This window comes from Macaca nemestrina, chromosome 3, assembly GCF_043159975.1.
Source record: "Macaca nemestrina isolate mMacNem1 chromosome 3, mMacNem.hap1, whole genome shotgun sequence".
NCBI lineage: Eukaryota > Metazoa > Chordata > Mammalia > Primates > Cercopithecidae > Macaca > Macaca nemestrina.
In genome coordinates, this window is record NC_092127.1 from 85,866,367 (window position 1) to 85,894,109 (window position 27,743).

Consider the following 27,743-nt stretch of genomic DNA (forward strand, 5'->3'; position numbering starts at 1 on the left):
AAGTTCAGGAGTAATGTATCTAGAATGTATTGACATCTAAAAGTAGCTTAGAGGGTGAGGACTAGGAGGCCTCAGAAGAGGGTGGAAGGTTTTTTACCTCCTGCCTTATACCTTTCTATACCGTGTGAATGGTATTACTCTCAATGTATTATTTTTATTTATCTATTAATAAAGGACCTAGAAAAACAAGAGGAGCTAAAAATTGTTCACATGTATCTGAAGGAGCACCAAGAAACTATTGATGAACTCAGAGGGATTGTTTCAGAGAAAACAAATGAAATATCAAATATGCAAAAGGACTTAGAAAACTCAAATGCTGCCTTAAAAGCACAGGTATTTTTTTTTTAAGTTATCTCAGTTACTGAGAATATGAATCAAATCTTTTTGTGTAATGAAACAAGGTATGAAGTACCCTAAAATTGAAGGCAAGTGAAGACTTACTTGCCTACTCATTTTAGAAACTGTCATGATCTTTTTGTGTCTGCTGATATCCTGACTTATTGTGTGATTATCTCAAGATAAAAGAACTTCAGGAGAAAGAACATGTTTTTTGTTTGTTTTTTGAGACAAAGTCTCTGTGTCGCCTGGAGTGCAGGAGCATGATCTCGGGTTCAAACGATTCTCCTACCTCAGCCTCCCAAGTAGCTAGGATTACAGATGCATGTCATCAAACCCAGCTAATTTTTGTATTTTTAGTAGAGACAGGATTTCACCGTGTTGGCCAGGATGGTCTCGATCTCCTGACCTCATGATCCACCCGCCTGGGCCTCCCAAAGTGCTGAGATTGCAGGCATGAGCCACCAGGCCCGGCCTCAACTTCTTAAAGTAAAAAATGATCTTAGGGAAATTATGTATCAAACAGGTCAGTTAAAGAAGTGACTAGAGGCCTAGAATGTAACTCTGGAAAGTGTAGAAATGGAGAAATTAAGATTGACTCAGAAGCTTCATGAAAACCTTAAGGATGTAAGATCTGTTACTAAGGAAAATGATGGCCTAAGAAGAGTAGAGGAAACCTTTAAAATTGAGCGAGACCAAGTTAGGGAAGGTCTTAGAGAAATAGAAGCTAAAATAAGCTCATTCCTCTCTAGCAATTCAATGTATTGTCTTCGTACAGCAATGAACCCTTCTTTGAACCAAGTATGACTGTTGGCAAGAATAAAATGATACAGCCTTTTAATTTGGTACTGTTCTTGAAAATGTTCAAGTCTGCAATTAGCATTTTCTTTATGGACTTTAGCCTACATATGTACTGTTAAAGGACTGTGTGTGTGTATATACAAACACAACATATACATATACCACAGGTTATTTATTATAGTGATTTTAAAATTAAAAATGTGAAACAATCTAAATGTTCCTCGGAAGGAAACAGTAAATATAAACAGTATGTCAAAATACTATGCAATACTTAAAAAAAGTAATATATGTGTAATGTGTTTGCCTCTGAAAAGCAGAAGTAGAGTGTAAAGAGATGAGGACGGGGAAGAGAAAACCTGTAACTTAAAAACAACAGCAAAGATATAGAGTAACACTATTATTATTTTTACTAAGAAAATATATCACTTTATTTTTAAAAAACTAATACTAAGATATGTCACTGTTTTTAAAATTTCTCTAATGATAAAGGATCTGAAAAAACAAGAGGAACTAAGAATTGCTCACATGCATCTGAAAGAGCACCAGGAAACTATTGACAAACTCAGAGGAATTGTTTCTGAGAAGACAGATAAAATATCAAATATGCAAAAAGATTTAGAAAATTCAAATGCTAAATTACAAGAAAAGGTATTTTTGTGGGGGGATTGTTTGATTGGATATCTGATTTGTCTGTGCCTAAAATTGTTGGGGATATAAAATGGTTCAACCACATTGGAAGACACGTTGGCAGTATTTACTAATGCTGGACGTAACCTGCCTGAGGCCCACATTTCCACTTATTGGGTATGTACCTCAGAGAAAAGAGTACATACATACTTCTATAAAAAGACACAAGAATGTTTATAGCAGCCTTATTCAAACTAGCAAAAAACTGAAAACTCAAATGTTCATCAGCAGGAAAATGGATACATACATTTTGATATATAAGTTCAAAAGCAGGCAAAACTGAACCAGGATGATAAAGGTCAGAATAGTGGCTGTCTCTAGGAAGGGGCATACAGAAACTTTATGAAGTGCTGGAAATATTCTCTGTTTTAATCTGGGTTGTAGTTTCATAGATTTATTCCTGTGTCAAGAATAAATTAAGTTATACATTGAAGATTAGTATGCTTTATATATGTTATACCTCAAAAGAAAGTAAAATTCTATGTGGAATTGTGCAGGATATCAGTGAGAGTAACAGGGGTAGACAGTTGTCTTAATCAATTTAGAAACTATTATTTATCTGTCCCTAAAAAGCCACCTAACATATTATTTTATGATTATCTTAAGATTCAAGAACTTAAGGCAAATGAACATCAACTTTTTAAGTTAAAAAAAGATGTCAATGAGACACAGAAAAAAGTGTCCGAAATGGAGCAACTAAAGAAACAAATAAAAGACCAAAGCTTAACTCTGAGTAAAATAGAAACAGAGAACTTAAATTTGGCTCAGAAACTTCATGAAAACCTTGAAGAAATGAAATCTGTAATGAAAGAAAGAGATAATCTAAGAAGAGTAGAGGAAACACTCAAACTGGAGAGAGACCAACTCATGGAAAGCCTACAAGAAACCAAAGCTAGAGTGAGTTGTGTTCTTTCTTTACCCTACCATTATATTCACATATTTGGGCAAAAATACAGTCTTCACTGCAGCATTGTGTGTGGTGACCAAAACCTAGAAGTAATCTAACTGTCCACCAATAACGCACTATCTGTATAATGGATAACTAAGCACAAGAATGGAAAACTAAGCATAAGAATGGTGTACTCTTTATGTGATATTGATTTAGAAAGATGTCCAAGTGGTGTGAAAGGAGAAGGCTATGGAGGAGGCTACCAGCAGGAAATTTTACTTTACTGTTCTAATTTGGGAGGTTGTATAATGCTTGTTTTTAACTGTGAGTGTATAGTTTTTAAGATTTTGTTTAAACTCATTAATTATTAAGTAAAGGTAATGTGCTTTTATGTCATTATATTTCTTGATTTCTTCTAACAATAAAGGATCTGGAAATACAACAGGAACTAAAAACTGCTCATATGCTATCAAAAGAACACAAGGAAACTATTGATAAGCTTAGAGAAAAAATTTTAGAAAAGACAACTCAAATTTCAAACATTCAAAAGGATTTAGATAAATCAAAAGATGAATTACAGAAAAAGGTATGTGTTGTTTTGTTCTTCTTTTGGAAGTAACTTTGTCCGAATTATTCGTGGAATTAAAAAGATATAGATACAGATATGTAGATATACATGTGCATATAGAACACAAGTAGACGCTATTTTCCTTCCTTGAAGAAACTGCTTACATTCTAACTTGTTTTACAATTATCTCAAGATCCAAGAACTTCGGAAAAAAGAACTTCATCTGCTTAGAATGAAAGAAGATGTCAATATGAGTCATAAAAAAATTAATGAGATGGAACAGTTGAAGAAGCAATTTGAGGCCCAAAACTTATCTGTGCAAAATGTGAGAATGGATAACTTCCAGTTGACTAAGAAACTTCATGAAAGCCTTGAAGAAATTAGAATTGTAGCTAAAGAAAGAGATGAGCTAAGGAGGATAAAAGAATCTCTCAAAATGGAAAGGGACCAATTCGTAGCAACCTTAAGGGAAATGATAGCTAGAGTGAGTTCAGAATCTTCTGCTGTGTAGTAACTATTAATAAGAATTAAGCTTTTTTGAAAAGAATTACAATGTTTTTATTTCTCTTTCTGGAAATTTCTATGAACAGTAAAGGATAGTGGGAAATGGTTACTATAATTTTCACACAATAGAAAACAGTTTTAAAAGAAGCAAAAATATTTTCAGAAAATAACATTTAATTCTTTATTTTTATAAAGTGTGTTAAAGCAGACTATTTCCCTTAATATAACATTTTAAAGGTTTTTTTTTTTAAATCAAGAGATAGCATTATTCTAAATGGAGAAATATTTGAAGGATTAGATTTGTAAGAGAGCAAATATTCCCATTTCTCTACCTATACATGCTGGAGTTCTAGAGTTGGGCTCTTATTGGTGAAGTTAAAAGGAAAAAAAGGCCAGATAAATATAAAAATTAAGTTCCTCTGGTATGACTATTTTTAGATATTCAGAATTATATATCTTAAAATATCTAATTAAATCCTCTTTTTAAAAGTAACAAAGTTACTTTTAAAAGTTGATTAAAATCTGTAAAAATATTGTTTATTCTCATTTCTTTATATGGGCCTTAACTAAGTTTATAAAGAGATTTAATTGATTCAACAAATATTCTTCTAGGTACTGTAGTGAACAAGATAAATAAGTGGGAGAAAATGTTTTTGTTTCACTTTATACTTTTTAATCAGAAATGCAAAATGTACACAGAATATGAACTTTTCCAAGGGGCTGGGAAGAATATATGACTAGGGTTTGAAACACAATAGACAGTACAGGTGATTTTAAGTATATTTGGTTGGTGGCAATAAGGTGCTTTAGGATAAAAGTAAGTGCCCCTGTTAAAACTACAAGTGAATAATGCAGAGATTTGGAAGAGTAGGAATCAGAAATTAAAATCTAATTTGTTTGTTTTCCTGGTTATTTGTTCGTTTATTTATTTATGTATTTATTGTTATAGAGACAGGGTCTCACTATGTATCCCAGGCTGGTTTTGGGCTCCTGAACTCAAGTGATCCTCCTGCCTCAGCCTCCCAGAGTGCTGGGATTACAGGTGTGAGCTACCATGCCTGGCCCGAAAACCTAATTTGTAGCTGTGAAAACAAATCCTATCTCCAAAAATTATATGGTTTTTCTACTTTTTTCCCAGTGAGTTGAGGTCACTCCCTATAAAACTTACTGGTACTGTTATTTATTTTCTGATGATTTTAACATTGCTTTTGAGTTACAAGTGTAATACTTAATTCCATTATTAAAATGTCATGTAATTTAAGTGTCCTGTTAGACATTATATGTGAATATAGTCATGACAAAAGCCCTGTTTATTTTATTTTCTTTTTACCAAAGCAGGACCAACAGAACCACCAAGTAAAACCTGAAAAGAGGTTACTAAGTGATGGACAACAGAACCTTACAGAAAGCCTGAGAGAAAAGTGCTCTAGAATAAAAGTAAGTACCTCCTGTTAAAACTACAAATCATTATTGGTTCCCTTCCAAAGACTTACCGAAACCTAAAGTGGAATTGAAGGAACCTCTGAAATGAATAGATAGTGCTCAGTATTTTTCTAAACATTGTAACCTAGTACAGGTGTGTATGTGTAATGCACACATACACAAACAACAATGGGACCTTGTGAATTTAAGTCCTCACCAGAAAAGTAATACTTGAGCAAATACCTGAAGGAGGTAAAGGGTCAGGCCATACAGATGTCTGAAAAGACCCTTATAGGCAAAGGGAACAGCGAGTACAAAGTTCCTGAGGCAGAAGACTCCGTGGTGGTTCAAGGAACATCGAAAAGGGGCAAGCTGCTAACAAATGAGTTCAGAGAGTTATCAGGGAAGAGGCAAGCTGTGGGACGCGAAAAAAGACTTTGAGTTTTATTAAGTGAGATGGAGATCCACTGGTGAATTTTTACCGCAAGAGAAACATAATCTGACTTACATTTTAAAGGGATGACTCTTAATTGTTATATTGAAAATAGAGTGGAAGCAGGAAGACCATTATAAAAACTAATTTCAATCACCCAGGCAGAGATCATCCTGGCCTGTCCCAGAGAGGGAGCAATAGAGGTAGTGAGAAGTGTTGAGATTCTGAATATACATTGAAGGGAAAGCCAACAGGATTTGCAGTCACACCTGTTGGAATGCAAGATCTCTAAGGACATTTTTGTTTTGTTTATGACTGTATCGTTTAGCACATTCGTGACGTAAGTCAGTGTTCAATATGCTGCTGTATACCGTAGCTGATTCATCCTAAAACCAAAAACAGGAATCCCCTCTCCAACACTCCAGATTGATTAACATCTAGCTTTTCTTAAATTATTAAAAATAAAGGGCTCATTCTTGTGAGAACGCCCTTGTTTTATTGTTTCGCACCCTGAACTAAACATGTTACCCACTACATGATTACAGCAACTTGAATTTTACATATTTCTCTACCTGTGCTCTGACCAGTGTGTCACCTGCATAGCCTCAAGTCACTTGAGTCTATGGGCCCAGGTTTATTGCATGTCTACTGTGTGCCACGTACCATACTGGGTGTTTTACCTCATGATATAGGCTTTATTGCTCCGTTCATGAACAAGGAAACTGCGGCTCAGAAAGGAAGTTTAGCAGTTGCCCAAGGTTACACAGCTAGTAAATTGGTAGAATCTCAATTTTAAACTAAGTCAGACTTGTATCTGACTTATTTCAAAACTTGGGTGTAGAAACATTTTTATAAATATAATTTTGTCTCCTTCAAGCTAAATGACTGTGTCTGTTTTATAAATTACATAGATATATAGGTATAGATCATATATTTTACTTGACCCCAGAAAACTTTGTGGTAATTATTGTGGTCTTCCTGTTGTGAAAATGGCTCAGTGACTTCCCCAGTCAAGAAGTGGCATGGCTGGAACCTGAACTCTACATCTGATAAAGGGATAGAAAACAGACTGTAGGCAGATAGTAGGATTGTGTGAAGTATCTATACCAAGCTGACAAATAGGTGGTTTGATTCTTAATCACTTGTTTTATCTGCTAACTCCGACTGCCTACTGTAAACATAAACCAGCACTCAACCATGAACTACAATACATACTTAATTGAATTTACTCAAATTTCTCATCAGACTTTGTCAATGTTGATTCAAATCATAAATATTCAAAAAACTAAAAGAAAATGCATCAAAATGTTAAGAATAGTTGGTCCTGGCTTTCTTTGTTATATTTGCTTAAATTTTTTAAATTGCCATAATGATTATCTATTATTTCTGTAATCCAAAATGACAACAAGAGTTTCCTTTTGTTTTTAAATACAAAGATCTTTATCTCTGCCCTACAGAAAATGTTAAAGCGTGAGTTTTGTTACAATTCTAGAGTTGTAACTACTTATTGTTATATTAGAATGAATTGTTATAAATTGAGTGAATTCTCATTTCCTTTAGGAGCTTTTGAAGAGATACTCAGAGATGGATGATCATTATGAGTGCTTGAATAGATTGTCTCTTGACTTGGAGAAGGAAATTGAAATCCAAAAAGAGCTTTCAATGAGAGTTAAAGCAAACCTCTCACTTCCCTATTTACAAACCAAACACATTGAAAAACTTTTTACTGCAAACCAGAGATGTTCCATGGAATTCCACAGAATCATGAAGAAACTTAAGGTACCATCTTTTTTAGTAATATCCTTGTAAATATTGCTGTAAATTTCAGTTACAAACATCCTGCTTCGGGTGCCGGCATATTTGCTATTTAGTATTCTTACTACCGAATTAAAGATTATGTGAGTCTGAGCACAGTAATATGTAGGATAGTCAATACGCCTATCACCTGGTCATTCAACAACACCTGAACTCTGCCTGTGGGCCTAGACGTTATGTCAGGGTGCTCAGGAGGCAGATGATAGTTAACATCTCAAAGATCTCATAGTCTGGGGTGAGACAGACATATAAACAGGTATTAAGTGCAATGATAGAAGTGCATGCAAGTTATATGACGTACTAAATAAAGTTACAGAAGATGAAACTGTAGTGGAAGCCAGACTCAATAACAAAGCTTGGAGTCCTTTTTGTAGATGGGGAATCATTAGACAGTTATTTTAAGTGGTGGTGGTAACAGGATCTGATTACCACTTAGGTACTAAACTAAAGAATAAAGAAGAAATGAGTTTGAGGGAGATAAGCCTAGTGGCAGAAAGCAATAAGAGGCAGTTACAGTGGTCCAGACGAGATTTTATATGTGACTGTACTACTAGGGAAGGTTTCATAGGGCTAGAGAGGACAAACAAGGTTAAAGAAATATTTAGCAGCTTAAAATAGCAGGTCTACATAATTGATAGTGGACATAAGGGAGAGAAGTTTAGATGGAGTTCTTGGATTTGGGCTTAGTGAGGTTTGTGGATAGTGGTACCATTAACTAAGATTCAAAAATAGAAAGAGAAACAAGGTAGATGAGGCAGGAGATTGTTTAATTTGAGATGTCTGGGGGCTGAAATACGTATGATGGAACATCCAAGAAGAGAAACCAAGTAGACATTTACATGTGAGTTTGAGGTTTGGCAGGAGGAAAATAAGGACTAACATTTGAGACTGATCAGCATATAGGTGATAGATAATACATTTGTAAGATCATCCAGGAAACATAATGAAGAGTAAGAGCCTTAGGATAAAAACAGAACTCTGGAAAAGATAAATGTCTAAGAGTCAGTAGCAGAAAAGTGAGCAACACATGGGTTAAAGGTTGGAAAAGTCAAAGATAACAGGAGAGAACCTAGCAAAAGTGCTGCTACCCAAATCAGTGGAGAAAAGCATGTCAGAGATGAAGTTATGAGTGGCAAATACTTCAGAGAGTCAGAATATGGACTGAAGATATTCTCTCAATGTGGTGATAATGGAACTCATTAGTGATCATTGTCAGAACAGTTTCAATTGAGTAGTTAAGGAAGAGACCAGATTATAATAGATTAAGGAATGGTGGAAGTTGAGGAATAAGGAAGCTGTTATCTACCCTACATGGGTAGATTGCCCTTCAGGCCCTGGTAATTCTTCCACAAATCCTGGTAATCAGACATCTAGAATTATTCATGAAGTCCATGAGACATATGGCATTCAAATTGTTGTGTCCTTGAAGCCAAATATCTAAATATGCTTGACAAGGAAGTCTTTTTTTTTTTTTTTTTTTTTTTTTTTGAATGGAGTCTTGCTCTGTTGCCCAGGCTGAAGTGCAGTGGTGCGATCTCAGCTCACTGCAAGCTCCGCCTCCTGGGTTCACGCCATTCTCCTGCCTCAGCCTCCCAAGTAGCTGGGACTGCAGGTGCCCACCACCACACCTAGCTAATTTTTTGTATTTTTAGTAGAGACGGGGTTTCACCATGTTAGCCAGGATGGTCTCCATCTCCTGACCTTGTGATTCGCCTGCCTCGGCCTCCCAAAGTGCTAGGATTACAGGCATGAGCCACTGTGTCTGACCAACAAGGAAGTCTTGAGACATGTAACATCATCTTCTTGGTTACCCAATCAGGGTTACCCAATCAGGGTTGGCAGGATAGGATGTTGAAAATGAGTCTCATGAGTTTAACTGGGAAACCCAGGTGATTGGCAATGTAATTAGTAAAAAACGGGGCAATAGAAAAAGGAGGACTTGTAGAAAAAGGGATCATGTTACATTTTAAACATGTTGAATTTGAAGTACTTGTAAGACATCCAAGAAGTATATCTAATAGGAAGTCAGAAATAAGGAAGTATAGGTCTGGGAGTTAGTTATTCTCCTAAGATACTAAGAGGAAAAAAATGAGGATAGAGAGAAGCTCTTTCCTTTTTCCTCACTTGTGAGAGGATATAGGTAAATAAGAGATGTCATCCTACCTCAGTCTCAAGGATTAAAACTTCCTGTAAATGTGACAGAATTTTCATTTTCCAATTTGTTTAATTTTTTCTGCAAGTATGTGTTAAGCTATGTTACAAAAATAAAAGAAGAACAACATGAGTCCATCAATAAATTTGAAATGGATTTTATTGATGAAGTGGAAAAGCAAAAGGAATTGCTAATTAAAATACAGCACCTTCAACAAGATTGTGATGTACCATCCAGAGAATTAAGGGATCTCAAATTGAACCAGAATATGGATCTACATATTGAGGTATAATTTATTTTAAATGGATTTAATTAGATTTTAAGCCTTTTTATCAAGTAGAAAGGTACTTTTTCATGTGTTTAGAGCTATTTTCATTTACCAGAAATTGAAAATAGGTTGCAGAGTGATACCTGGCCAGACATAAAGACTGGCAAATAATGGACTAGCCTCCCTTCAGACCTCCACAGATACAGGAAAATTTCTTACCTCTGTACTAGGAGTCAGAAACTTCTTTATTGCAACAACTCCACATGGAATGTGTTACTTTTATTCATCTGTGTGAGGCTGGCATCCAGTTCCCAACATGTATGTAAGGTCTGCTAAACGTAGTAAAAAGCTACATTTAGAAACACTTCATGAAGCCAGCCCCAGTGGCATGCCTATAATTCCAGCCACTTAAGAGGCTCAGGCAGGAGAATCACTTGTCTCCAAAAATTCAAGACCAGCCTGGGCAACATAGTGAGACCATCTCAAAAAATAAAAATTAAGATGCACTTCAGGTATTGTAGCAATTAGTCACAAAATTGTCATTTTTACAAGTTTTTATTTTAATAGGTACAATCTGTTACATCACATATACCACCCAAATTATATTATGCAAATAACTAGAATAAAGTTTTAACTTACGATTATATTTCTTAGTTTACTTTAAAATATTAAGAAGTGATGTAAAAAGGAAGAAAAGCAAGAGTCCAGTAGGTATTGCCCTCTTTTTGTGGTGTGTGTGTATATATATACATGATATTTGGATCAAAACTTTCCTAGTGTTTAAACAATTTGACACTTATTTTTCACACAGGAAATTCTCAAAGATTTCTCAGAAAGTGAGTTCCCTACCATAAAGACTGAATTTCAGCAAATACTAAGTAATAGGAAAGAAATGACACAGTTTTTGGAAGAGTGGTTAAATACTCGTTTTGATATAGAAAAGCTTAAAAATGGCATCCAGAAAGAAAATGATAGGATTTGTCAAATGAATAACTTCTTTAATAACAGAATAATTGTAAGTATTACTTTTTGCTGTACTACTTCTTTTTTGTTGCTGTTTGCTTTACTTGTCCTAACTCATTCTTAAAAGGGCAACTTATGTATATTTTCTTTATTTGTATATGCTTTTAAAAAATTGATTTGGTAAAACGTGTTCTTCCTCTAATGTATCCTTATCAATTCATACTGATCAAGGTAACAAAATCTTTTTGTATAATATTTAGTTTCCACTTGTGAAATCTTGAATCTTCTTACTCTTCTCTTTTTCTTCTCCTTCTCACTGCTTCTGTAAGAACTGAGCCTTTTACACAAGTAGCCTTAGAGATCGTAAGACATGAGTCTGTTTCAAGGCTATGGGCAGCAACTGTGGTAAAGTCATAGACAAGCCTGGTCAGCTACTTTAGTTGGGCCTCATGTGCTTTAATAAACTTTTTTTTTAAGAGCAGTTTTAGGATCACAGCCAAATTGAGCAGAAAGTACAGAGAGTTCCCTTATATCCCATCTCCACAAACAATCTCCGCTATCAACAACCCACATCAGAGTGGCACATTTGGCACAATCAATAAACCTACACTGATACATCATTATCACCCAAAGTCTGTAGCTTACATTAGGGTTCACACTTGGCATAGTACATTCTATGAGTTACAAGTGTCAAATGACATGTATCCATCATTACAGTGTCATACAGAGTAATTTTACTATCCTGCCATAAAAATCCCCTGTGTTCCACCTATATTCATCACTTCACCTTCCTAAACCCTGGCAGCTGCTAATCTTTTTACCGTCTCCATAGTATCACCTTTTCCAGAATGTCATATGTTGGAATCATACAGTATATATAGCCTTTTCAGGTTGACAGTTTTCACTTAGTAATATTTATTTACGTTTTCTCCATGTCTTTTCGTGGCTTCATAGCTCTTTTTTTTTTAATGCTGGATAATATTCCATTGTCTGTATGTACCTGTTTATCTACTCACCTACCAAAGGATATTTTGGTGGCTTGTATGTTTTGGCAATTATGAATTCAGCTGCTGTAAACATACATGTATATATTTTTGTGTGGACATACATTTTCAACTTAAATACCAAGGAATGCAATTTCTAGATCATATAGTAAAAATTTGTTTAGTTTTGTAAGAAACTGCCAGACAGTCTTCCAAAGGGGCTGTACCATTTTGCACTCCCAGCAACAAATAAAATTCCTGTTGCTCCACATTCTCATCAGCATTTGGTGTTGTCAGTTTGGGATTTTGACCATTCTAGTAAGTGTGTAGTAGTATCTCATTCAATCTCCAGTTCTCTAATAACATATGATGTTGAACATTTTTTATAGTTATTTGTCATCTGTGTATCTTTTCTGGTGAAATGTCTCTTCAGGTCTGTTGCCCCTATTTTAGTCAGGTTATTTGTTTTCTCATTGTTAAGGTTTAAGAATTGTTTGTATACTTTGAATATTGGTCATTTATCAGATGTGTCTTGGAAATATATTCTACCAGTCTGTAGCTTGTCTTCTCATTCTCTTGGCATTGTATTTCATAGTGCAGATTTTTAGTGTTAAAAAAAGTCTAGCTTATCAATTATTTCTTTCATAGATTATGCCTTTGAGTTTGTATCTAAAATATCACCAAACCCAAGATCATCTAGATTTTCTCCTATGCTGTCTTCCATAGTTTTTGTTTTACATTTAAACCTATGATCCATCTTGAGTTAATTTTTCTGAAGTGCTTAACGTCTTTTTTTTTTTTTTTATTGCTTGTAGATGTCCAGATTCAGCACCATTGTATTGTCTTTGCTCCTTTGTCAATGATCATTTGACCACGTGGGATCTATTTCTGAGCTCTGTATTCTATTCCATTGATCTATTTGTTCTTTCATTGATAGCAAATCTGGAAACTGCTGATTTTTATAGTAAATCTGGGAGTCAAGTAATGTCAGTTCTCTGACGTTTTTCAACATTGTGTTGGTTATTCTGGGTCCTTTGCCTCTCCATATAAACTTTGGAATAAGTTTGTCCCTATTCACAAAATGACTTCCTATGGTTTTGCTGGGATTGCTTCTAATTTAAAGATGGAAAGAACTGACATCTTAACAATATCGTGTCTTTTTATCCATGAATATGGAATATTTCTCCATTTATTTGATTCTTCTACTTTTTTATCAGAGTCTGGTAGTTTTTTTCATATAGATCTTGTATATATTTGTTAGATTTGCCTATGTATTTTATTTTGGGGGGTGCTAGTAAAATGATAATATATTTTTAATTTCAAATTACACTTGTAAATTGCTGGTATACAGGAAAGCTATTAACTTTTGTATATTGACTTATTATCCTGCAACTTTGCTATAGTTGCATATGAGTTCCAGGAGTATTTTTGTTGATGCCTTCAGATTTTCTATGTAGATAATCATGTCATGTGTAAACAAAGAGAGTTTTATTTTATTTCTTCTTTACAGATTTGTGTACCTTGTATTTCCTTTACTTGTTTTATGGCATTAGTTTGGACCTCTAGTACAGTGTTGAAAACCAGAGGTGAGAGGGGACATCCTTGCCTTGTTTCTGATCACAGCAGGAAGACTTCTAGTTTCTCATGATTAACTATGATGTTAGCTGTAGTTTTTTGTAGACATTCTTTATCAAGTTGTAGAGGTTCATCTCTATTGCTGAGAGTTTTAAATTATGAATGGGTATTGGATTTTGACAAATATTTTTTCTGCATCTATTGATATGATCATGTGATTTTTCTTCTTTAGCCTGTGATGGAATACATTAATTGATTTTTGAATGTTAAACCAGCCTTTCATACCTGGGATAAATCCCATTTGGTCATGTATAATCTTTTTTACACATGATTGGATTTGACTTCCTAATATTTTGTTGCGGTTTTCACATCGTTTTTTACATCTCTTTTTTTTTTTTTTTTTTTTTTTTTTTTTTTTGAGATGGAGTCTCACTCTGTCTCCCAGGCTGGAGTGCAATGGCGCGATCTCAGCTCACTGCAACCTCCGCCTCCCAGGTTCAAGCGATTCTCCTGCCTCAACCTCCTGAATAGCTGAGATTACAGGCACACATCACCATGCCTGACTAATTTTCATATTTTTAGTAGAGACAGGGTTTCACCATGTTGGTCAGGCTGGTCTCGAACTCCTGAGCTCGTGATCCACCCACCTCGGCCTCCCAAAGTGCTGGGATTACAGGCATGAGCCACTGCCCCCAGCTTTTACATCTATTTTTATGAGAGATATTGGTCTGTAGTTTTCTTGTATAATGTCATCCATCATCTGGTTTTAGTATTAGAATAATGCTGACATCATAGAATGAGTTTCTGTTTCTATCTTCTGGAAGAGATTGTAGATTGTAGAGAATGGGTGTAGTTTTTCCTTAAATTTCTTAAATATTTGGTAGAATTCACCATCGAACTCATCTAGACCTGGTTCTTTCTGTTTTAGAAAGTTTTTAATTACTGACGCCATTTCTTTGATAGATATAGGCCTAATCAAACTGCCTTTCTTGTGTATTGGTAGATTGTATCTTTCAAAGAATTGGTCCATTTCATTTAAATTATCAAATTTGTGGGTTGTTCATAATTGTGGGTTGTAATAATTGAGTTGTTCATATTTTTTAATGTCCATGGGCTCTATAGTGATGTCCTCTCATCCATTTCTGATATTAGTAATTTGTATTCTTTTTCTTTTTCTTAGTTTGCCTAGCTAGAGGTTTATTAACTTTATTGATCTTTTCAAAGAACCAGTTTTTAGGATATTTATTTTCTCTATTAATTTTTCTGTTTCAGTTTTATTGATTTCTACTTTAACTTTTATTTCTTCTGCTTACTGTGGATTTAATTTGCTGCTCATTTTTAGTTTCCTAAGGTTAAAGCCTCATTTATTGATTTTTAGGTCTTTCCTCTTTTCTAATACATATATTCAATGCTACAAATTTTCCTCTAAGCAGTGCTTTTACTGCATTCCACAGATACTGATAAGTCATATTTTCATTTTTATTTAGTTCAAAATACATTTTAATTTCTCTTTATTTCTCCTGTGACCCATATGTTGTTTAGAAGTGTGTTGTTTAGAACTGTATTGTTTAAATATCTAATTATCTGCGGATTTTTCAGCTGTTTTGGATTTCTAGTTTAATTCCATTGTAGTCTGAGAGCAGACATGGTATGATGAGTCCAGAATGTGGTCTGTCTTCACAAATATTCAATGTGAGTTTGAGAAGAATATATAATATGCTGTTGTTGGATGAAGTAGTCAATAGATGTCAATTGCATCCAGTTGATAGATGGTACTGTTAAATTCAACTATGTCCTTACTGATTTTTCTGCCTGGTGGATCTGTTCACTTCTGATGAAGAGGCATTAAAGTCTACAACTATAATAGATTGATCTATTTCTCCTTGTAGTTTTATCATTTTTTGCCTCAAGTATTTTAATGCGTTTTTGCTAGGTGCATGCAAAATAAAAATTGTTATGTCTTCTTGGGGTATTGATGTCTTTATCACTATGTCCCTTTATCCCTGATAGTTTTCCTTGCTCTGAACTCTGCTATGTGTGAAATTAGTATCGCTACTTCATCTCTTTTGACTAGTTTTAACATGGTGTATCTTTCTCCATCCCTTTACTTTCTACTCTATGTGTCCTTATATTGAAGATGGGTTTCTTGTAGACAACATACAGTCAGCTCTTGTTTTTTGATCTGCTTTGACAGTCTTTTAATTGGTGTATTTAGACCATTGACATTTAAGGTGTTTATTGATATAATTGGATTAGTATCTGCCATATTGTTTCTGTTTTCTATTTTTTGTCCTTATTCTTTGTACCTATTTTTGTCTTCCACATTTTTTCTGCCTTTTATGATCTTAATTATTTTATGATTCCATCTTCTCTGCTTAGCATACAAGTACACTTCTATCTTGTTTTAGTGGTTGCTCTAGAGTTTGCAATATATCCATTTACAACTAATCTGAGTCCAATTTCAAATAACACTTTCCACCTCACAGATAATATAAGTACCTTATAATAACAACGTATTTATCATTTCTCCCTCCCATCCATTGTATCATTGCTATCATTCATCTCACTTATTGATAAGCATACATAAGTTAGCTCAGTTAGGCATAAGAAAATAAGTTTTTGTTTTACCTTCACTTATTCCTTCTCTTGTGCTCTTCCTTTCTATATGTAGATCTGAGTTTCCGACTATATCATTTTCCTTTCCTCTGAAGAACTTCTTTTTAACATTTCTTGCAAGGCCAGTCTACTGACAACAAATTCCCTCAATTTTTGTTTGTCTCAGAAAGTCTTTATGTCTGCTTCACTTTTGAAGAATAATTTTACATAGTATAGAATTATAGTTTGGTATGTTTTCTCACTCTACTGTTTTCTAGCTTGAATAGCTTTAGAAAAATCAGATGTAATTCTTACCTTCACTCCCCTATAGGTAAGGTGTTTTTTCCCTTCCAGCTTCTTCAAATATTAAAACTTTGATTTTTCTGAAGTTTGAATATGATATGCTTAGATGTAGTTTTTGTTTTGTTTTGTTTTGTTTGGTATTTGTCCCATTTAGCATTATGAGTTTCCTCGATTCCTGGTTTGGTGTACATTGTTAATCTGTGGAAATTCTTAATCATTATTACTTCACATATTCCAGCTCTTTCTTTTTCTGTTCACCTTCTGGTATTCCCATTATGTATACATTACACCTTTTATAATTACCCCACAGTTGTAGGATGTTGTTTAGGGTTTTTTTCAGTATTTTTACTCTTTGCTTTTCAGTTTTGGAAGTTTCCATTGTCATATTTCCAAGTTGAGTTTCTTGGTTCAGCCAGTCTACTGATGAACTCTTCAAGGGCATTCTTCATTTCTGTTAACAGCATTTTTGATCTCTAACATCTCTTTATTTTTTTTCTCAAAATTTCTATGTCTCTTCTTACATTGTTTATTTGTTCTTGCATGTCGTCTGCTTTTTCCACTAAAGCCCCTAGCATATTAATCAATTTTTTTTAAATTTCTGGTCTGATAACTCTAATGTTCCTGGCATTTCTGACTCTGGTTCTGATGCTTATTTAGTCTCTTCAAACTGTGTTTTTTGCCCTCTAGTATGTCTTGTAATTTTTTTTTGCTGAAAAGCAGGCATGATTTACTGGGTAAAAGTAACTGTAGCAAATAGGCCTTTAGTAGTGTAGTGGCAAGGTATGTGTGGTGTGTGGCAGGTGGAGTATATTTCCCTGACTTCACATGGAAGGCAAGAGCCAGCTGAAACTTAGTATTTTCCCCTCCTCCAGATATATTAGGCCCTGATAAAACCCCAGTATGTTAGGCTCTGGTAAAATAGTTTCTGCTGAGGGCAGACCTTAAGAAAAAATAAAAATGCTCTCTTTTATTTCAAAATGGTTCCTTTTCTCCTCTCCTGCCAGACTCACAAAGGGATTTCTCCAATGTTGACTGATGACTTGATAGATCTCCTGAAGGTAAAACGCAAAAGTGTAGCGGCCACTGTATGACTAGGTCCCCCAAAGTTTTTAACTTTCAGAGTTAACACTGAGCTCCAATAGTTCATCATTGCAATTCAGGGTTTCCTACCCCATAACTGGTTCCTGCAAAGGTTTCTGCTCTGTTATGATTCTCTGTGTCTCCCTCTCTGCCTCTCCAGTTTGGGGAGCATCCCTTTGCCTGCAACCTCACTTCTCTGGTGGATCTAAGCAGACTTGTAGATTTTTTTTTCATTTGTTTTGCTTTTTCCTTGTTGTTAGGATGGACTGGTAGCTTCTTTTTTTTTTTTTTTTTTTGAGACGGAGTCTCACTCTCACCCAAGCTGGAGTGCAGTGGCTCAATCTCAGCTTACTGCAACCTCCACCTCCTGGGTTCAAGCAATTCTCTTGCCTCAGCCTCCCGAGTAACTGGGACTACAGGTGCACACCACCAGGCCCAGCTAATTTTTGTATATTTTTTAGTAGAGACGGGGTTTCACCATGTTGGCCAGAATAGTCTCGATCTCTAGACCTTGTGATCCCCCCGCCTCAGTCTCCCAAAGCGCTGGGATTACAGGCATGAGCCACTGCACATGTCCTGGACTGGCAACTTCTAAACACCTAAAATGCTAAACTAGAAACTTCAAAATTGTGATTTTTTTTTTTATCATTGTTCCCAAGGTGATCAGCCCAAATGTACTGAGTCATAAGGACTAACATTGCTTAAGACCAGTTTGTTAACTTGTTTTACATTTCACTGATTGGTATTTGTTGAGTGCAAAAGTAATTGCAGTATTCATCCTGCTTTCAGAAGTAATCCCTTCTCTGTTTCATTGGTAAAACATGTAATAGTCAAAAGATTGCTTCTTTTTATTAAATTGGAGCTGTGGTAGCTAGATTAATATTATCATTTCCAAAATATATTTTATAGTTCATATGTTTGGGTAGTTCTTTTCTGACAATTTAATTTCATCTGCAAATTATATTGGAATCATGTTGAAATAAGGAATAATGCCCTTTTTAAAAAGTTTTCCCATGGAGAGTTCATCCTATTTATTGATTAGCCAGAGCTAGCAAAATAGCAGTTGGCTATTTCAAGAAAAAACAAAAGAGTCCACAATCAGTAGAGAAAGGCACAAAACCGATGTTTGGATGAGATCCTCTCTATTTGTAATTTGATGTTTTTCTTGTAATATTGAGGACCCAGTTGTGATTAGAGAGTAGGGATTTCTACTGTGTGGATCAGCATGTATATGTGGCTTCTTCCAGTACATAAGAGTCGGCATTAATAACTTGGTATGGTGTGAGGTCTGTAGTCCAGAGCCAAGGAGTGTTCAGGGTGTCAGGAACACAACGAATTTAAGATCTGAGCCTGGTAGAATGACCACAAAGCCACAAATGAGGTGATACCAATGGGGCATTCATGATGAGAACAGAAAGTACAATCAGTAGGAATTAGGAAGTAAAAAAGATATCAGTAATTTCAAAATTAGTTAGCCTTCAATATAAAAGAGTATTGTTTGTTATTCCCTGTACAGAAATACAGGATACTAAGATCAATTGCCAACAGCAGTGAGTTGTTTTCCCTTTTAACACTGAGGTTTGTTTTGTTTTTGTTTTTGTTTTTAGACAGAGTCTCGCTCTGTCACCCAGGCTGGAGTGCAGTGGCGCAATCTTGGTTCACTGCAACCTCTGTCCCCAAGTTCAAGCAATTCTCCTGCCTCAGCCTCTGAAGTAGCTGGGACTACAGGCTCCCACCACCAGGCCTGGCTAATTTTTGTGTTTTTAGTAGAGACGGGGTTTCACCATATTGGCCAGGTTGGTCTCGAACTCCTGATCTTGTGATCCACCTGTGTTGGCCTCCCAAAGTGCTGGGATTACAGGCATGAGCCACCATGCCCGGCTAACATTGAGATTTGTAATGAAGCAGAAAAATAGATAATTGTTAAGTTTCTAGCTATGCTGTGCTGTTAGATATTGGTTAATGTTTCATTATCAGCCATAGCATATATAATGATTTTAACCTGCATAATTCTTCATGTTCTTTTCATATGTTAGTACAATCTAATAAAGTGAGATTATCATCTTGCAGATCAATATGAATCCTCTCTAGTCATTATTTTATTGTCATCATCCACATCCAACATCTGAAATTTCAGAAACTGATGCAAACTACAAAGAATATTCACATTCTTTTAAAGTACTGTTTTAGAATGTTCTAAATAATAAACCTCAGCCTATACACTGTCCTAGAATTCTAGGGTTTTTTAAAGTTTTTTAAAAATATGTATATCAAGACCCCCCACCCCCGAGTGGATGCCATGGGTGGTACCAAACCCTATGTATTCTGTTTTTTTCTATACATACATACCTATGATAAAGTTTAATTTATAAATTAGACACGGTAAGAGATTAATAACAACAGCTAATAAAATAGAATTTTGAACAATATACTATAGTAAAAGTTATATGAATGTGGACTCTCAAAATATGTTATTTTACTGCACTCTCGTTTCTTATGATGTGAGATGATAAGTGCCTACCTGATAAGATGAAGAAATATGAATGACCTAGACATTTTGATTTAGTCTTAGACTGCTATTGACCTTCTGTATTCCTGAATCCATGAATAATTCTTACTTGCAGTAAAGGGCTTGATGTCACTTTTTTCAGGGGATCCCTTGCTGAAGTCTTCATAGATGCTCAATGCTTGCTGGTCATCACACTGTCATCAACTAGAACACATTTCTGTTCTTGTCTTCCACCATAAGTTTAATGCCTTTTCTAGCTTAACTAAGCACTTATCACACACTGTTGCAGGTTGAAGTGCTACAGCAAAAATAGCATAAATATCTCTTTCCTTCTTCACAATTTCACAGATAAAAGATTCATTCTAACCATAGATCTTAGCAACCTCAACATATGATGGTTTTTTTCTTATTAAGTTGAGAACTTTTACCTTTTCACTTAAAAGAAGCACTTGACAGCTTCACTGTGGCATGTCTAAATTCCCAGCATTACTACTCTTGTGCTTTGGGGCCATTATTAATTAAAATAAGGGTTACTTGGACACAAGTACTGCAATACAGCAGCAATCAGATAATCAGGGCGACAATCAAGTGAACAAGTAGTGTATGCTGGACAAGAGGATGATTTACATCCCAGGCAGGACTGAGCAGGATGACTCAAAATTTCACTGTGCTACTCAGAATGGTGTGCATTTCAAAACCTGTGAATTGTTTATTTCTGGAATTTCCCATTTAATATTTTCAGACCATTTTTGACTGAGAGTAACTGAAACCATGGAAAATAAAATCGCAGGTAAGTGGGGACTACTATAACTCGTTTTAGAGCTATAATGGTATTTTACTGTTCAATAGGCCATAATGAATGAATCAACAGAGTTTGAGGAAAGAAGTGCTACCATATCCAAAGAGTGGGAACAGGACCTGAAATCACTGAAAGAGAAAAATGAAAAACTATTTAAAAACTACCAAACATTAAAGACCTCCTTGGCATCTGGTGCCCAGGTTAATCCTACCACACAAGACAATAAGAATCCTCATGTTACATCAAGAGCTACACAGTTAACCACAGAGGTATATAATTTCTTATAAAATTTTCTTCACTTTGCAGCTTCGCCACAGAGTTTAGAGCAAAATTATAGTATTTACTTATTACCGAACATGAATACATTTATTTTTGTAAGTAATGGGCTTGATTTTTACTAGTAGTTCTACTCTGGCTATCATTTAACTAAACTAATTATAAAGCTAGACATTATGTAAGATACTATTATAAAACATAAATTGTAACTTCATTTGATTATTAAATTCATAAAATATAGTTTAAGTTACTACCGCTTAAGGTACAATTACCATGAAAGTTTTCCAAATCATGTGACTTTCTATTGAACTGTGATCTATGTCCGTATGCAGAACAAATATTCGCTTGGAGAGAAATAGCAATTTAACTTTTCTCTTATTATCACCAGCATATTTAATATTGCTTCATGTTGTAATCACAATAAAAATATGAGGTTAAAAATATAACAAGATTGTTATGCAGATTAACTTGTATCTAAGAACCAGTACATTATTTGAATAATCAAATTACCTTATTAACTACCCTTACTCAGGAGTCTAACAACATTGCAAAATGTTATATTGTGTTAGCACACAAAACGACTTTGTAGGGATCCCAATGGTAAATTAAAATTTATCATTTTTCACCAAAAACTTACGATAAAACATCAACCACCAGCTTAATGAAAACTAGATCACTAGTATACAGTGTTTTGATTTGTAGGGCATTACAGACCTCAGTCAGCTGGTACAGATAAAATAGAGGAAAGATGAAATCCATCTACCAAAATAATAATTTAAAGAAACAAAAGGAAAGTTGGTCAATCTTCAATGACCCAAGAAAATAGTCTAGCAGATAATAAAATATATGCTACTATCATTAGGCAAGTTTGATGCAAGAATGGACAAGTAGAGCAGTGGAACAGAATAGAGTTCAGAAATATACCCAATTAAGTATCAGAATGTAGTACAGGTGTATGATAACAGTAACATTCAATTCAGTGGAAAAAAGGATGGTTTACTTGGCCAGGTGTGTGAGTCTGTAATCCCAGTACTTTGGGAGGCCAAGGTTGGAGGATTACTTGAGCCTAGGAGTTTAAGATGAGCTTGGACAACATAGTAAGGCCCTGTCTCTACAAAAAAAAAGTGTTTTTTAAATATGTTATCCAGGTGCAGTGGCGTCCACCTGTAGTCTCAGCTACTTGGGAGGCTTAGCTGGGAGGATTACTTGAGCCTGGGAGATCGAAACTGCAGTGAGCCATGATCATGCCACTGCACACCAGCCTAGGCAACAGAGTGAGACACTCTCAAAAAAAAAAAACAGAAAAGAAAGAAAAGATGGTTTGCTTAATGCATGATTTTGATACAACAGGATAGCCAACTGGAAAAAAATAAGACTGGATTCCTGTCTCACTCATTAAACAAAAATGAATTCTAAATGGGCCCCCAAAAATCCAGACATTTTGCCCAAAAAAAAAAAAAAGTGTGGTGTGTACGTGTGAATAATGTGATACCTCTATGAAAAGAGATTCTATATGTCCATGAAGACAAAAAATAGGAGCGATCTATGTGTTCATAATGGAAAGATCTGGAAAAAATATGTTCTCAAGTTTTAAAATAAAGCAGAACTATATTTAGTATATTGTGTGTATACTATTTTTAGAAACTATATTCATGTATATTTGGTTATAGATAGAAAATTTCTGGAAGAATACACTTGAAAAAGTTTAGTAGTGATTGCTTCAGGGTCAACTTGGGGTCTGAGAAGGGGAGGCTTACTCTGCATTATATGTCTTTGAATTTTTTTCTACATATTTGTGTTTTTCTATTTAAGATTAATAAGGGTGGGCATGGTGGTTCATGCCTGTAATCCCAGCACTTTGGGAGGCCAAGGCAGGCAGATCACCTGAGGTCAGGAATTCAATACTGGCCTGGCCAACGTGGTGAAACCCCATCTCTACTAAAAGTACAAAAATTAGCCAGGCATAGTGGCACACACCTGTAGTCCCTGCTACTCGGAAGGCTGAGGCAGGACAATCACTGGAATCCAGGAGGTGGAGTGCAGAGAGCCGAGATTGTGCCACTGCATTCCAGCCTGGGCAACGGAGCAAAACTCCATCTCCAAAAAATATAAATAAATAAAAATTAATAAAAGTAAAGGGAAAGATAAGTTATATATATTACTTTAGAGAGTCAATTAACAAATGTCGTTTGTTTAAGTAGTGTTCATTTAAAATATGAGTGCCTGTTTAATATGCTTAGCACTATGCTGACTAATAAATCACATAACCACTGTGCTGTTTTTAACTGCATGTTTGAAGAATTTGCAGACAGATTATAATATAAACCTTTGACATTTTCAATCCAAAAATCATCATCTAAATGAGGGAAATAACATGTCTATAGATTGAATGATGTTTGGCCTCTCTTTGTTAATATAATCTGTGAAAAGTTAACAATACCTAAATATGATCATCTCTGTCTCAAATTTGTATACTGTGATTCTGTCTTGATGATAGAGCTTATGAATGTGTGCTTTTTCTAATAGAAAATTCGAGAACTGGAAAATTCACTACATGAAGCTAAAGAAAGTGCTATGCATAAGGAAAGCGAGATTATAAAGATGCAGAAAGAACTTGAGGTGACTAATGACATGATAGCAAAACTTCAAGCCAAAGTTAATGAATCAAATAAATGCCTTGAAACAACAAAAGAGACAATTCAAGTACTTCAGGTAACTTAAACATAAAAATAAAAATTGTTTGTTTGTATGTTGGAAAAATAATTTTTAAAAGACATACATGTTTACAGTTTAAAGGGTATATTTTTTTCATTTTTCAAAAAAATGTATATCAAAATATATAATACTGTTAGATAAGTATATTTTTAAATTCTTTTCTTTCTACTTAAACTGCCCCTGTTACTGAGTCCCACCTGATGTCCCATGGGCTGAATCTGACCTGTTTTGGGGGGAAAAACCATAATTTAAACGTTTTTCAACTTGAATGTCATTAGACAAATCACACACTCATTAATCACTACTCCCTTTTGTTTTAGTTCCAGCCACTTCTCACATTTCTTCTACTCGAGTCTGATCCGAATTGGCATATTTAAATTTGCTGTTCTGCTCCAGTGTCTTTTCACTCCAGTTAAAATTAGGAACACGTCAAGAATGCCTGCTTTATTCATATTTAACATTGTTCTAAAAATTCTGGTCTATTCAGTGAGACATGAGTAGAGAGGCAAAAGGAAAAATTAATTTTTTTTGACAATTATTGTTATAGCTGGAAACTAAAAAATTCAACTATAAAGTTTTAGAATGTTGTAATTTTTTAATATTACAAATAATTGATCACAATTTTTATTCATTCCACAAATATTTGCTGAGCACCAGCTATGTGTCACTCACTGTTCTAGAGGCCAGTGAAAAAACAAAGCCCATGCCAGCAAAGAACTTACATTCTAGTTGAAGGAGACAGAATATTAACTTAAAATGTAAAATATAGAAGGTATATTGTTATATATGTTATATATATTAAGAAGTATATTATATCTCAAGTGGTGAAAAGTGAAATGGAAAAAAATTAAGCCAGACAAGGGGGTACATGGTTCTGGGTGAAGGTGGACATGTGTGGGAAGAGAGATGATTGTATATAGGGGAGTTGAGGAATGTCACACCAGTAAGATGATCTGAAGGAAGTGATAGGGCAAACTGTGTGGCCAGGGAGAAATGTTCCAGGCAAAGGAAATAGCAAACTGAAAACAAGCAAGGTAGTACATCCAGAGCAGAATGAGCAAGAGGATAGAGGTAGAAAGTAAGGTGAGAAGTAGCCAAGGACCAGATCATAAAGGCCCTGTAAGCTGTTTTCAGAACTCTCATTTCTATTCTGGGAGAGATGGAAACAAAGGCTTCTCAATGGGAAAAGGATAGTCTGATCAACTAATGATGCTAGATAACTAAATATCCATCCGCAAGCAAAAAAAAAAGACAAAGAACTTATACTTTTCACAAAAATTAACTCAAAATAGATCATAGACATAAATGTAAAATGCGAAACTAGAAAACTCAAGATGACATAGCAGTTCTAAGTGACCTTGGGTTTGGCGATTTTTTTAGATATAATACAAGAAGTACAATCCATAAAGAAAAAAACTGGTAAGTTGGATTTTATTGAGACAAACTTCTGCTTTGCAAAAGACGCTGTCCAGAGAATAAAGAGAAGCCACAGACTGGCAGAAACTATATACAAAAGATGAATCTGGTGAAGGAATGTTATACAAAATAGACAAAGAACTCTTAAAACCAACTATAAGAAACAACCAGTCAATCTTTTAATTGGCAAAAGACCCAGATGACAAATAACCATATGAAAAGATGCTTCATATCATATGTCATTAGAGAATCACAGATTAAAATAATAGACAATTACAAACCTACCAGAATAGCCAAAATCCAAAACACCGAGAACACCAAATGCTGGTGTATGGAGCAGAAGGAATTCTTACTAATTGCTGGTGGACATGCAAAATGCTACAGCCACTGTGGAAGATGGTTTGGCAGTTTCTTACAAAACTAAGCATACTTGTATGATTGAGCAGTTGTATTCCTTGGTATTTACTCAGATGAGCTGAGAATGTATGTACACACAAAAGGCCGCATGTGTATGTTAATAGCAGCTGTGTTCATAATTGCTAAGACTTAGACACACCCAAGCTGTCTTTCAGTGGGTAAATGGATAAACTGGTACATTCATACAATGGAATAGTTTTCAGCAATTAAATGAGAGGGCCGGGTGCAGTGACTCACGCCTGTAATCCCAGCACTTTGGGAGGCCAAGGCAGGCAGATCACCTGAGATCAGGATTTCAAGACCAGCCTCCCCGACATGGCAAACCCTGTCTCTACTAAAAATACAAAAAAAGTAGCCAGGCATGGTGGTGAGTGCCTGTAATCCCACCTACTCAGGGGGCTGAGGCAGGAGAATCGCTTGAACCCAGGAGGCGAAGGTTGCAGTGAGCCAAGATCGCACCACTGCACCCCAGCCCAGAGGACAAGAGCAAAACTTTGTCTTAAAAAAAAAAAAAGAAAGGAATGATAGGACCTTTAGTACACATTGCTTAGTGGAAGAAGCCAATCTGAAAAGGCTACATACTGTATGATTTCAAGTATATGACATTTTTAGAAAGGCAAAACTAAGAGACAGTAAAAAAAAAATAAAGTTACCAGGGATAATGCAGAAGAGAGGGATGAATAGGCAGAGCACAGGGTTTTTTAGGACAGTGAAACTATTCTGTATGATACTGTAATGATGGACATGTGCCATTTTACATTTGTCAAAACCCACCGAATGAACAATACAAATAAACTGTCATGGAAATTATAGATCTTAATAATGTATCAATATTCATCACTTATAACATGTGCCATACTAATACATGATGTTAATATGGGGAAAAAGGAATAGGGGACACTGGGTATGTAGGAACTCCCAGTGTTTTCCATTCCATTTTTCTGGAAACTAAAACTGCTGCTGTCAAATATAGTGTTTTGTATCACTGGATGGAACTATGTTTCAGTACAAAATATAACTAGTAATGCTCTGTTTTGTGGCCTGAATTTAGTTCTAGTTTGATGTTTACATCACTGCTCCAACATCTTTTTGTTTCGTTTTCTGATTTACCTTTTTCCAGTGGCCTTTTCATTATTTCCAACTTTTTTCATTTTGTGGGTATTTTCAATTGAAAAAAATATATTTATTTTAAGAAATAAAAATCATGTTTCTTTTTTTTTTTTTTTTTTTTTGAGACGGAGTCTTGCTCTGTCGCCCAGGCTGGAATGCAGTGGCCGGATCTCAGCTCACTGCAAGCTCCGCCTCCCGGGTTTACGCCATTTTCCTGCCTCAGCCTCCGGAGTAGCTGGGACTACAGGCGCCTGGCACCTCGCCCGGCTAGTTTTTTGTATTTTTTAGTAGAGACGGGGTTTCACCGTGTTAGCCAGGATGGTCTCGATCTCCTGACCTCGTGATCCACCCGTCTCGGCCTCCCAAAGTGCTGGGATTACAGGCTTGAGCCACCGCGCCCGGCCAAAAATCATGTTTCTAATTGCGAAAATCGTGTTTCTAATTGCTTATTAGCTTCAGATAGACTTCATATCAATATCTAGTTATTCAGTTAAAATTGATGCTTTTTCATATATTTGGAATTGTTTGCTATTTTAAAATGTCCTTAATTAGAGCAAAGACAGCTAACCATTCTTTAAAATTGGAGAAATTGAAGCTCCTCTAATAATTATTTTTATTTTCTCTAAAAAAAAAAAAAAAATAGGACAAAGTTGCTTTAGGAGCTAAGCCGTATAAAGAAGAAATTGAAGATCTCAAAACGAAGCTTGTGAAAATAGACCTAGAGAAAATGAAAAATGCCAAAGAATTTGAAAAGGAGTACGTATTTGTCTTAATTTAATGTTATTTTAATAGCTTTTCTTCCTAAACTACATATACTTTTCATTAGTTAAATTTTTAAAATAAAATTTATGAAAACATTGTTACTGCTCTTCTTTAAAAAGTATAAACATCCATAGATTTTAAGACTCAAAAAAAAAATGAAATACGTTCTCACTTACTAATGCATCACCTTATACTGTTTATTCTCTCTGGTCCTCGCATTCATAATCAGTAAAGAAAGTTTTATATTAGAGGATTTGTTAAGATGCTTCCTGTCTTGTAACACTTTTCATTCTTCCTAAGGATCTTGAATAAATATTTAATGATCTCTTATTTTGCCCAGGAAGTAACTCGGAATTTTCATGCTC

The 27,743-nt window shown here is 35.1% G+C and overlaps 1 protein-coding gene across 10 annotated transcripts in view; it reads left to right on the forward strand.

Moving 5' to 3' along the window:
• Window positions 1-27,743, forward strand: part of LOC105486326 (centromere protein E) — a 94,015-nt gene that overhangs the window by 56,642 nt on the left and 9,630 nt on the right. For 5 of the 10 annotated variants that reach the window (XM_011749155.3, XM_011749151.3, XM_011749161.3 and 2 more), the window contains 12 exons: window positions 175-333; window positions 1,627-1,785; window positions 2,431-2,721; window positions 3,141-3,299; window positions 3,475-3,765; window positions 5,121-5,222; window positions 7,201-7,419; window positions 9,696-9,893; window positions 10,687-10,890; window positions 20,733-20,951; window positions 23,485-23,670; window positions 27,260-27,372. In XM_011749155.3, the coding sequence (XP_011747457.2) occupies window positions 175-333; window positions 1,627-1,785; window positions 2,431-2,721; window positions 3,141-3,299; window positions 3,475-3,765; window positions 5,121-5,222; window positions 7,201-7,419; window positions 9,696-9,893; window positions 10,687-10,890; window positions 20,733-20,951; window positions 23,485-23,670; window positions 27,260-27,372 (2,300 nt within the window). The remainder of the gene's footprint in view (window positions 1-174; window positions 334-1,626; window positions 1,786-2,430; window positions 2,722-3,140; window positions 3,300-3,474; window positions 3,766-5,120; window positions 5,223-7,200; window positions 7,420-9,695; window positions 9,894-10,686; window positions 10,891-20,732; window positions 20,952-23,484; window positions 23,671-27,259; window positions 27,373-27,743) is intronic. The other 5 variants (XM_011749157.3, XM_011749160.3, XM_011749152.3 and 2 more) reach the window with 4 other exon arrangements.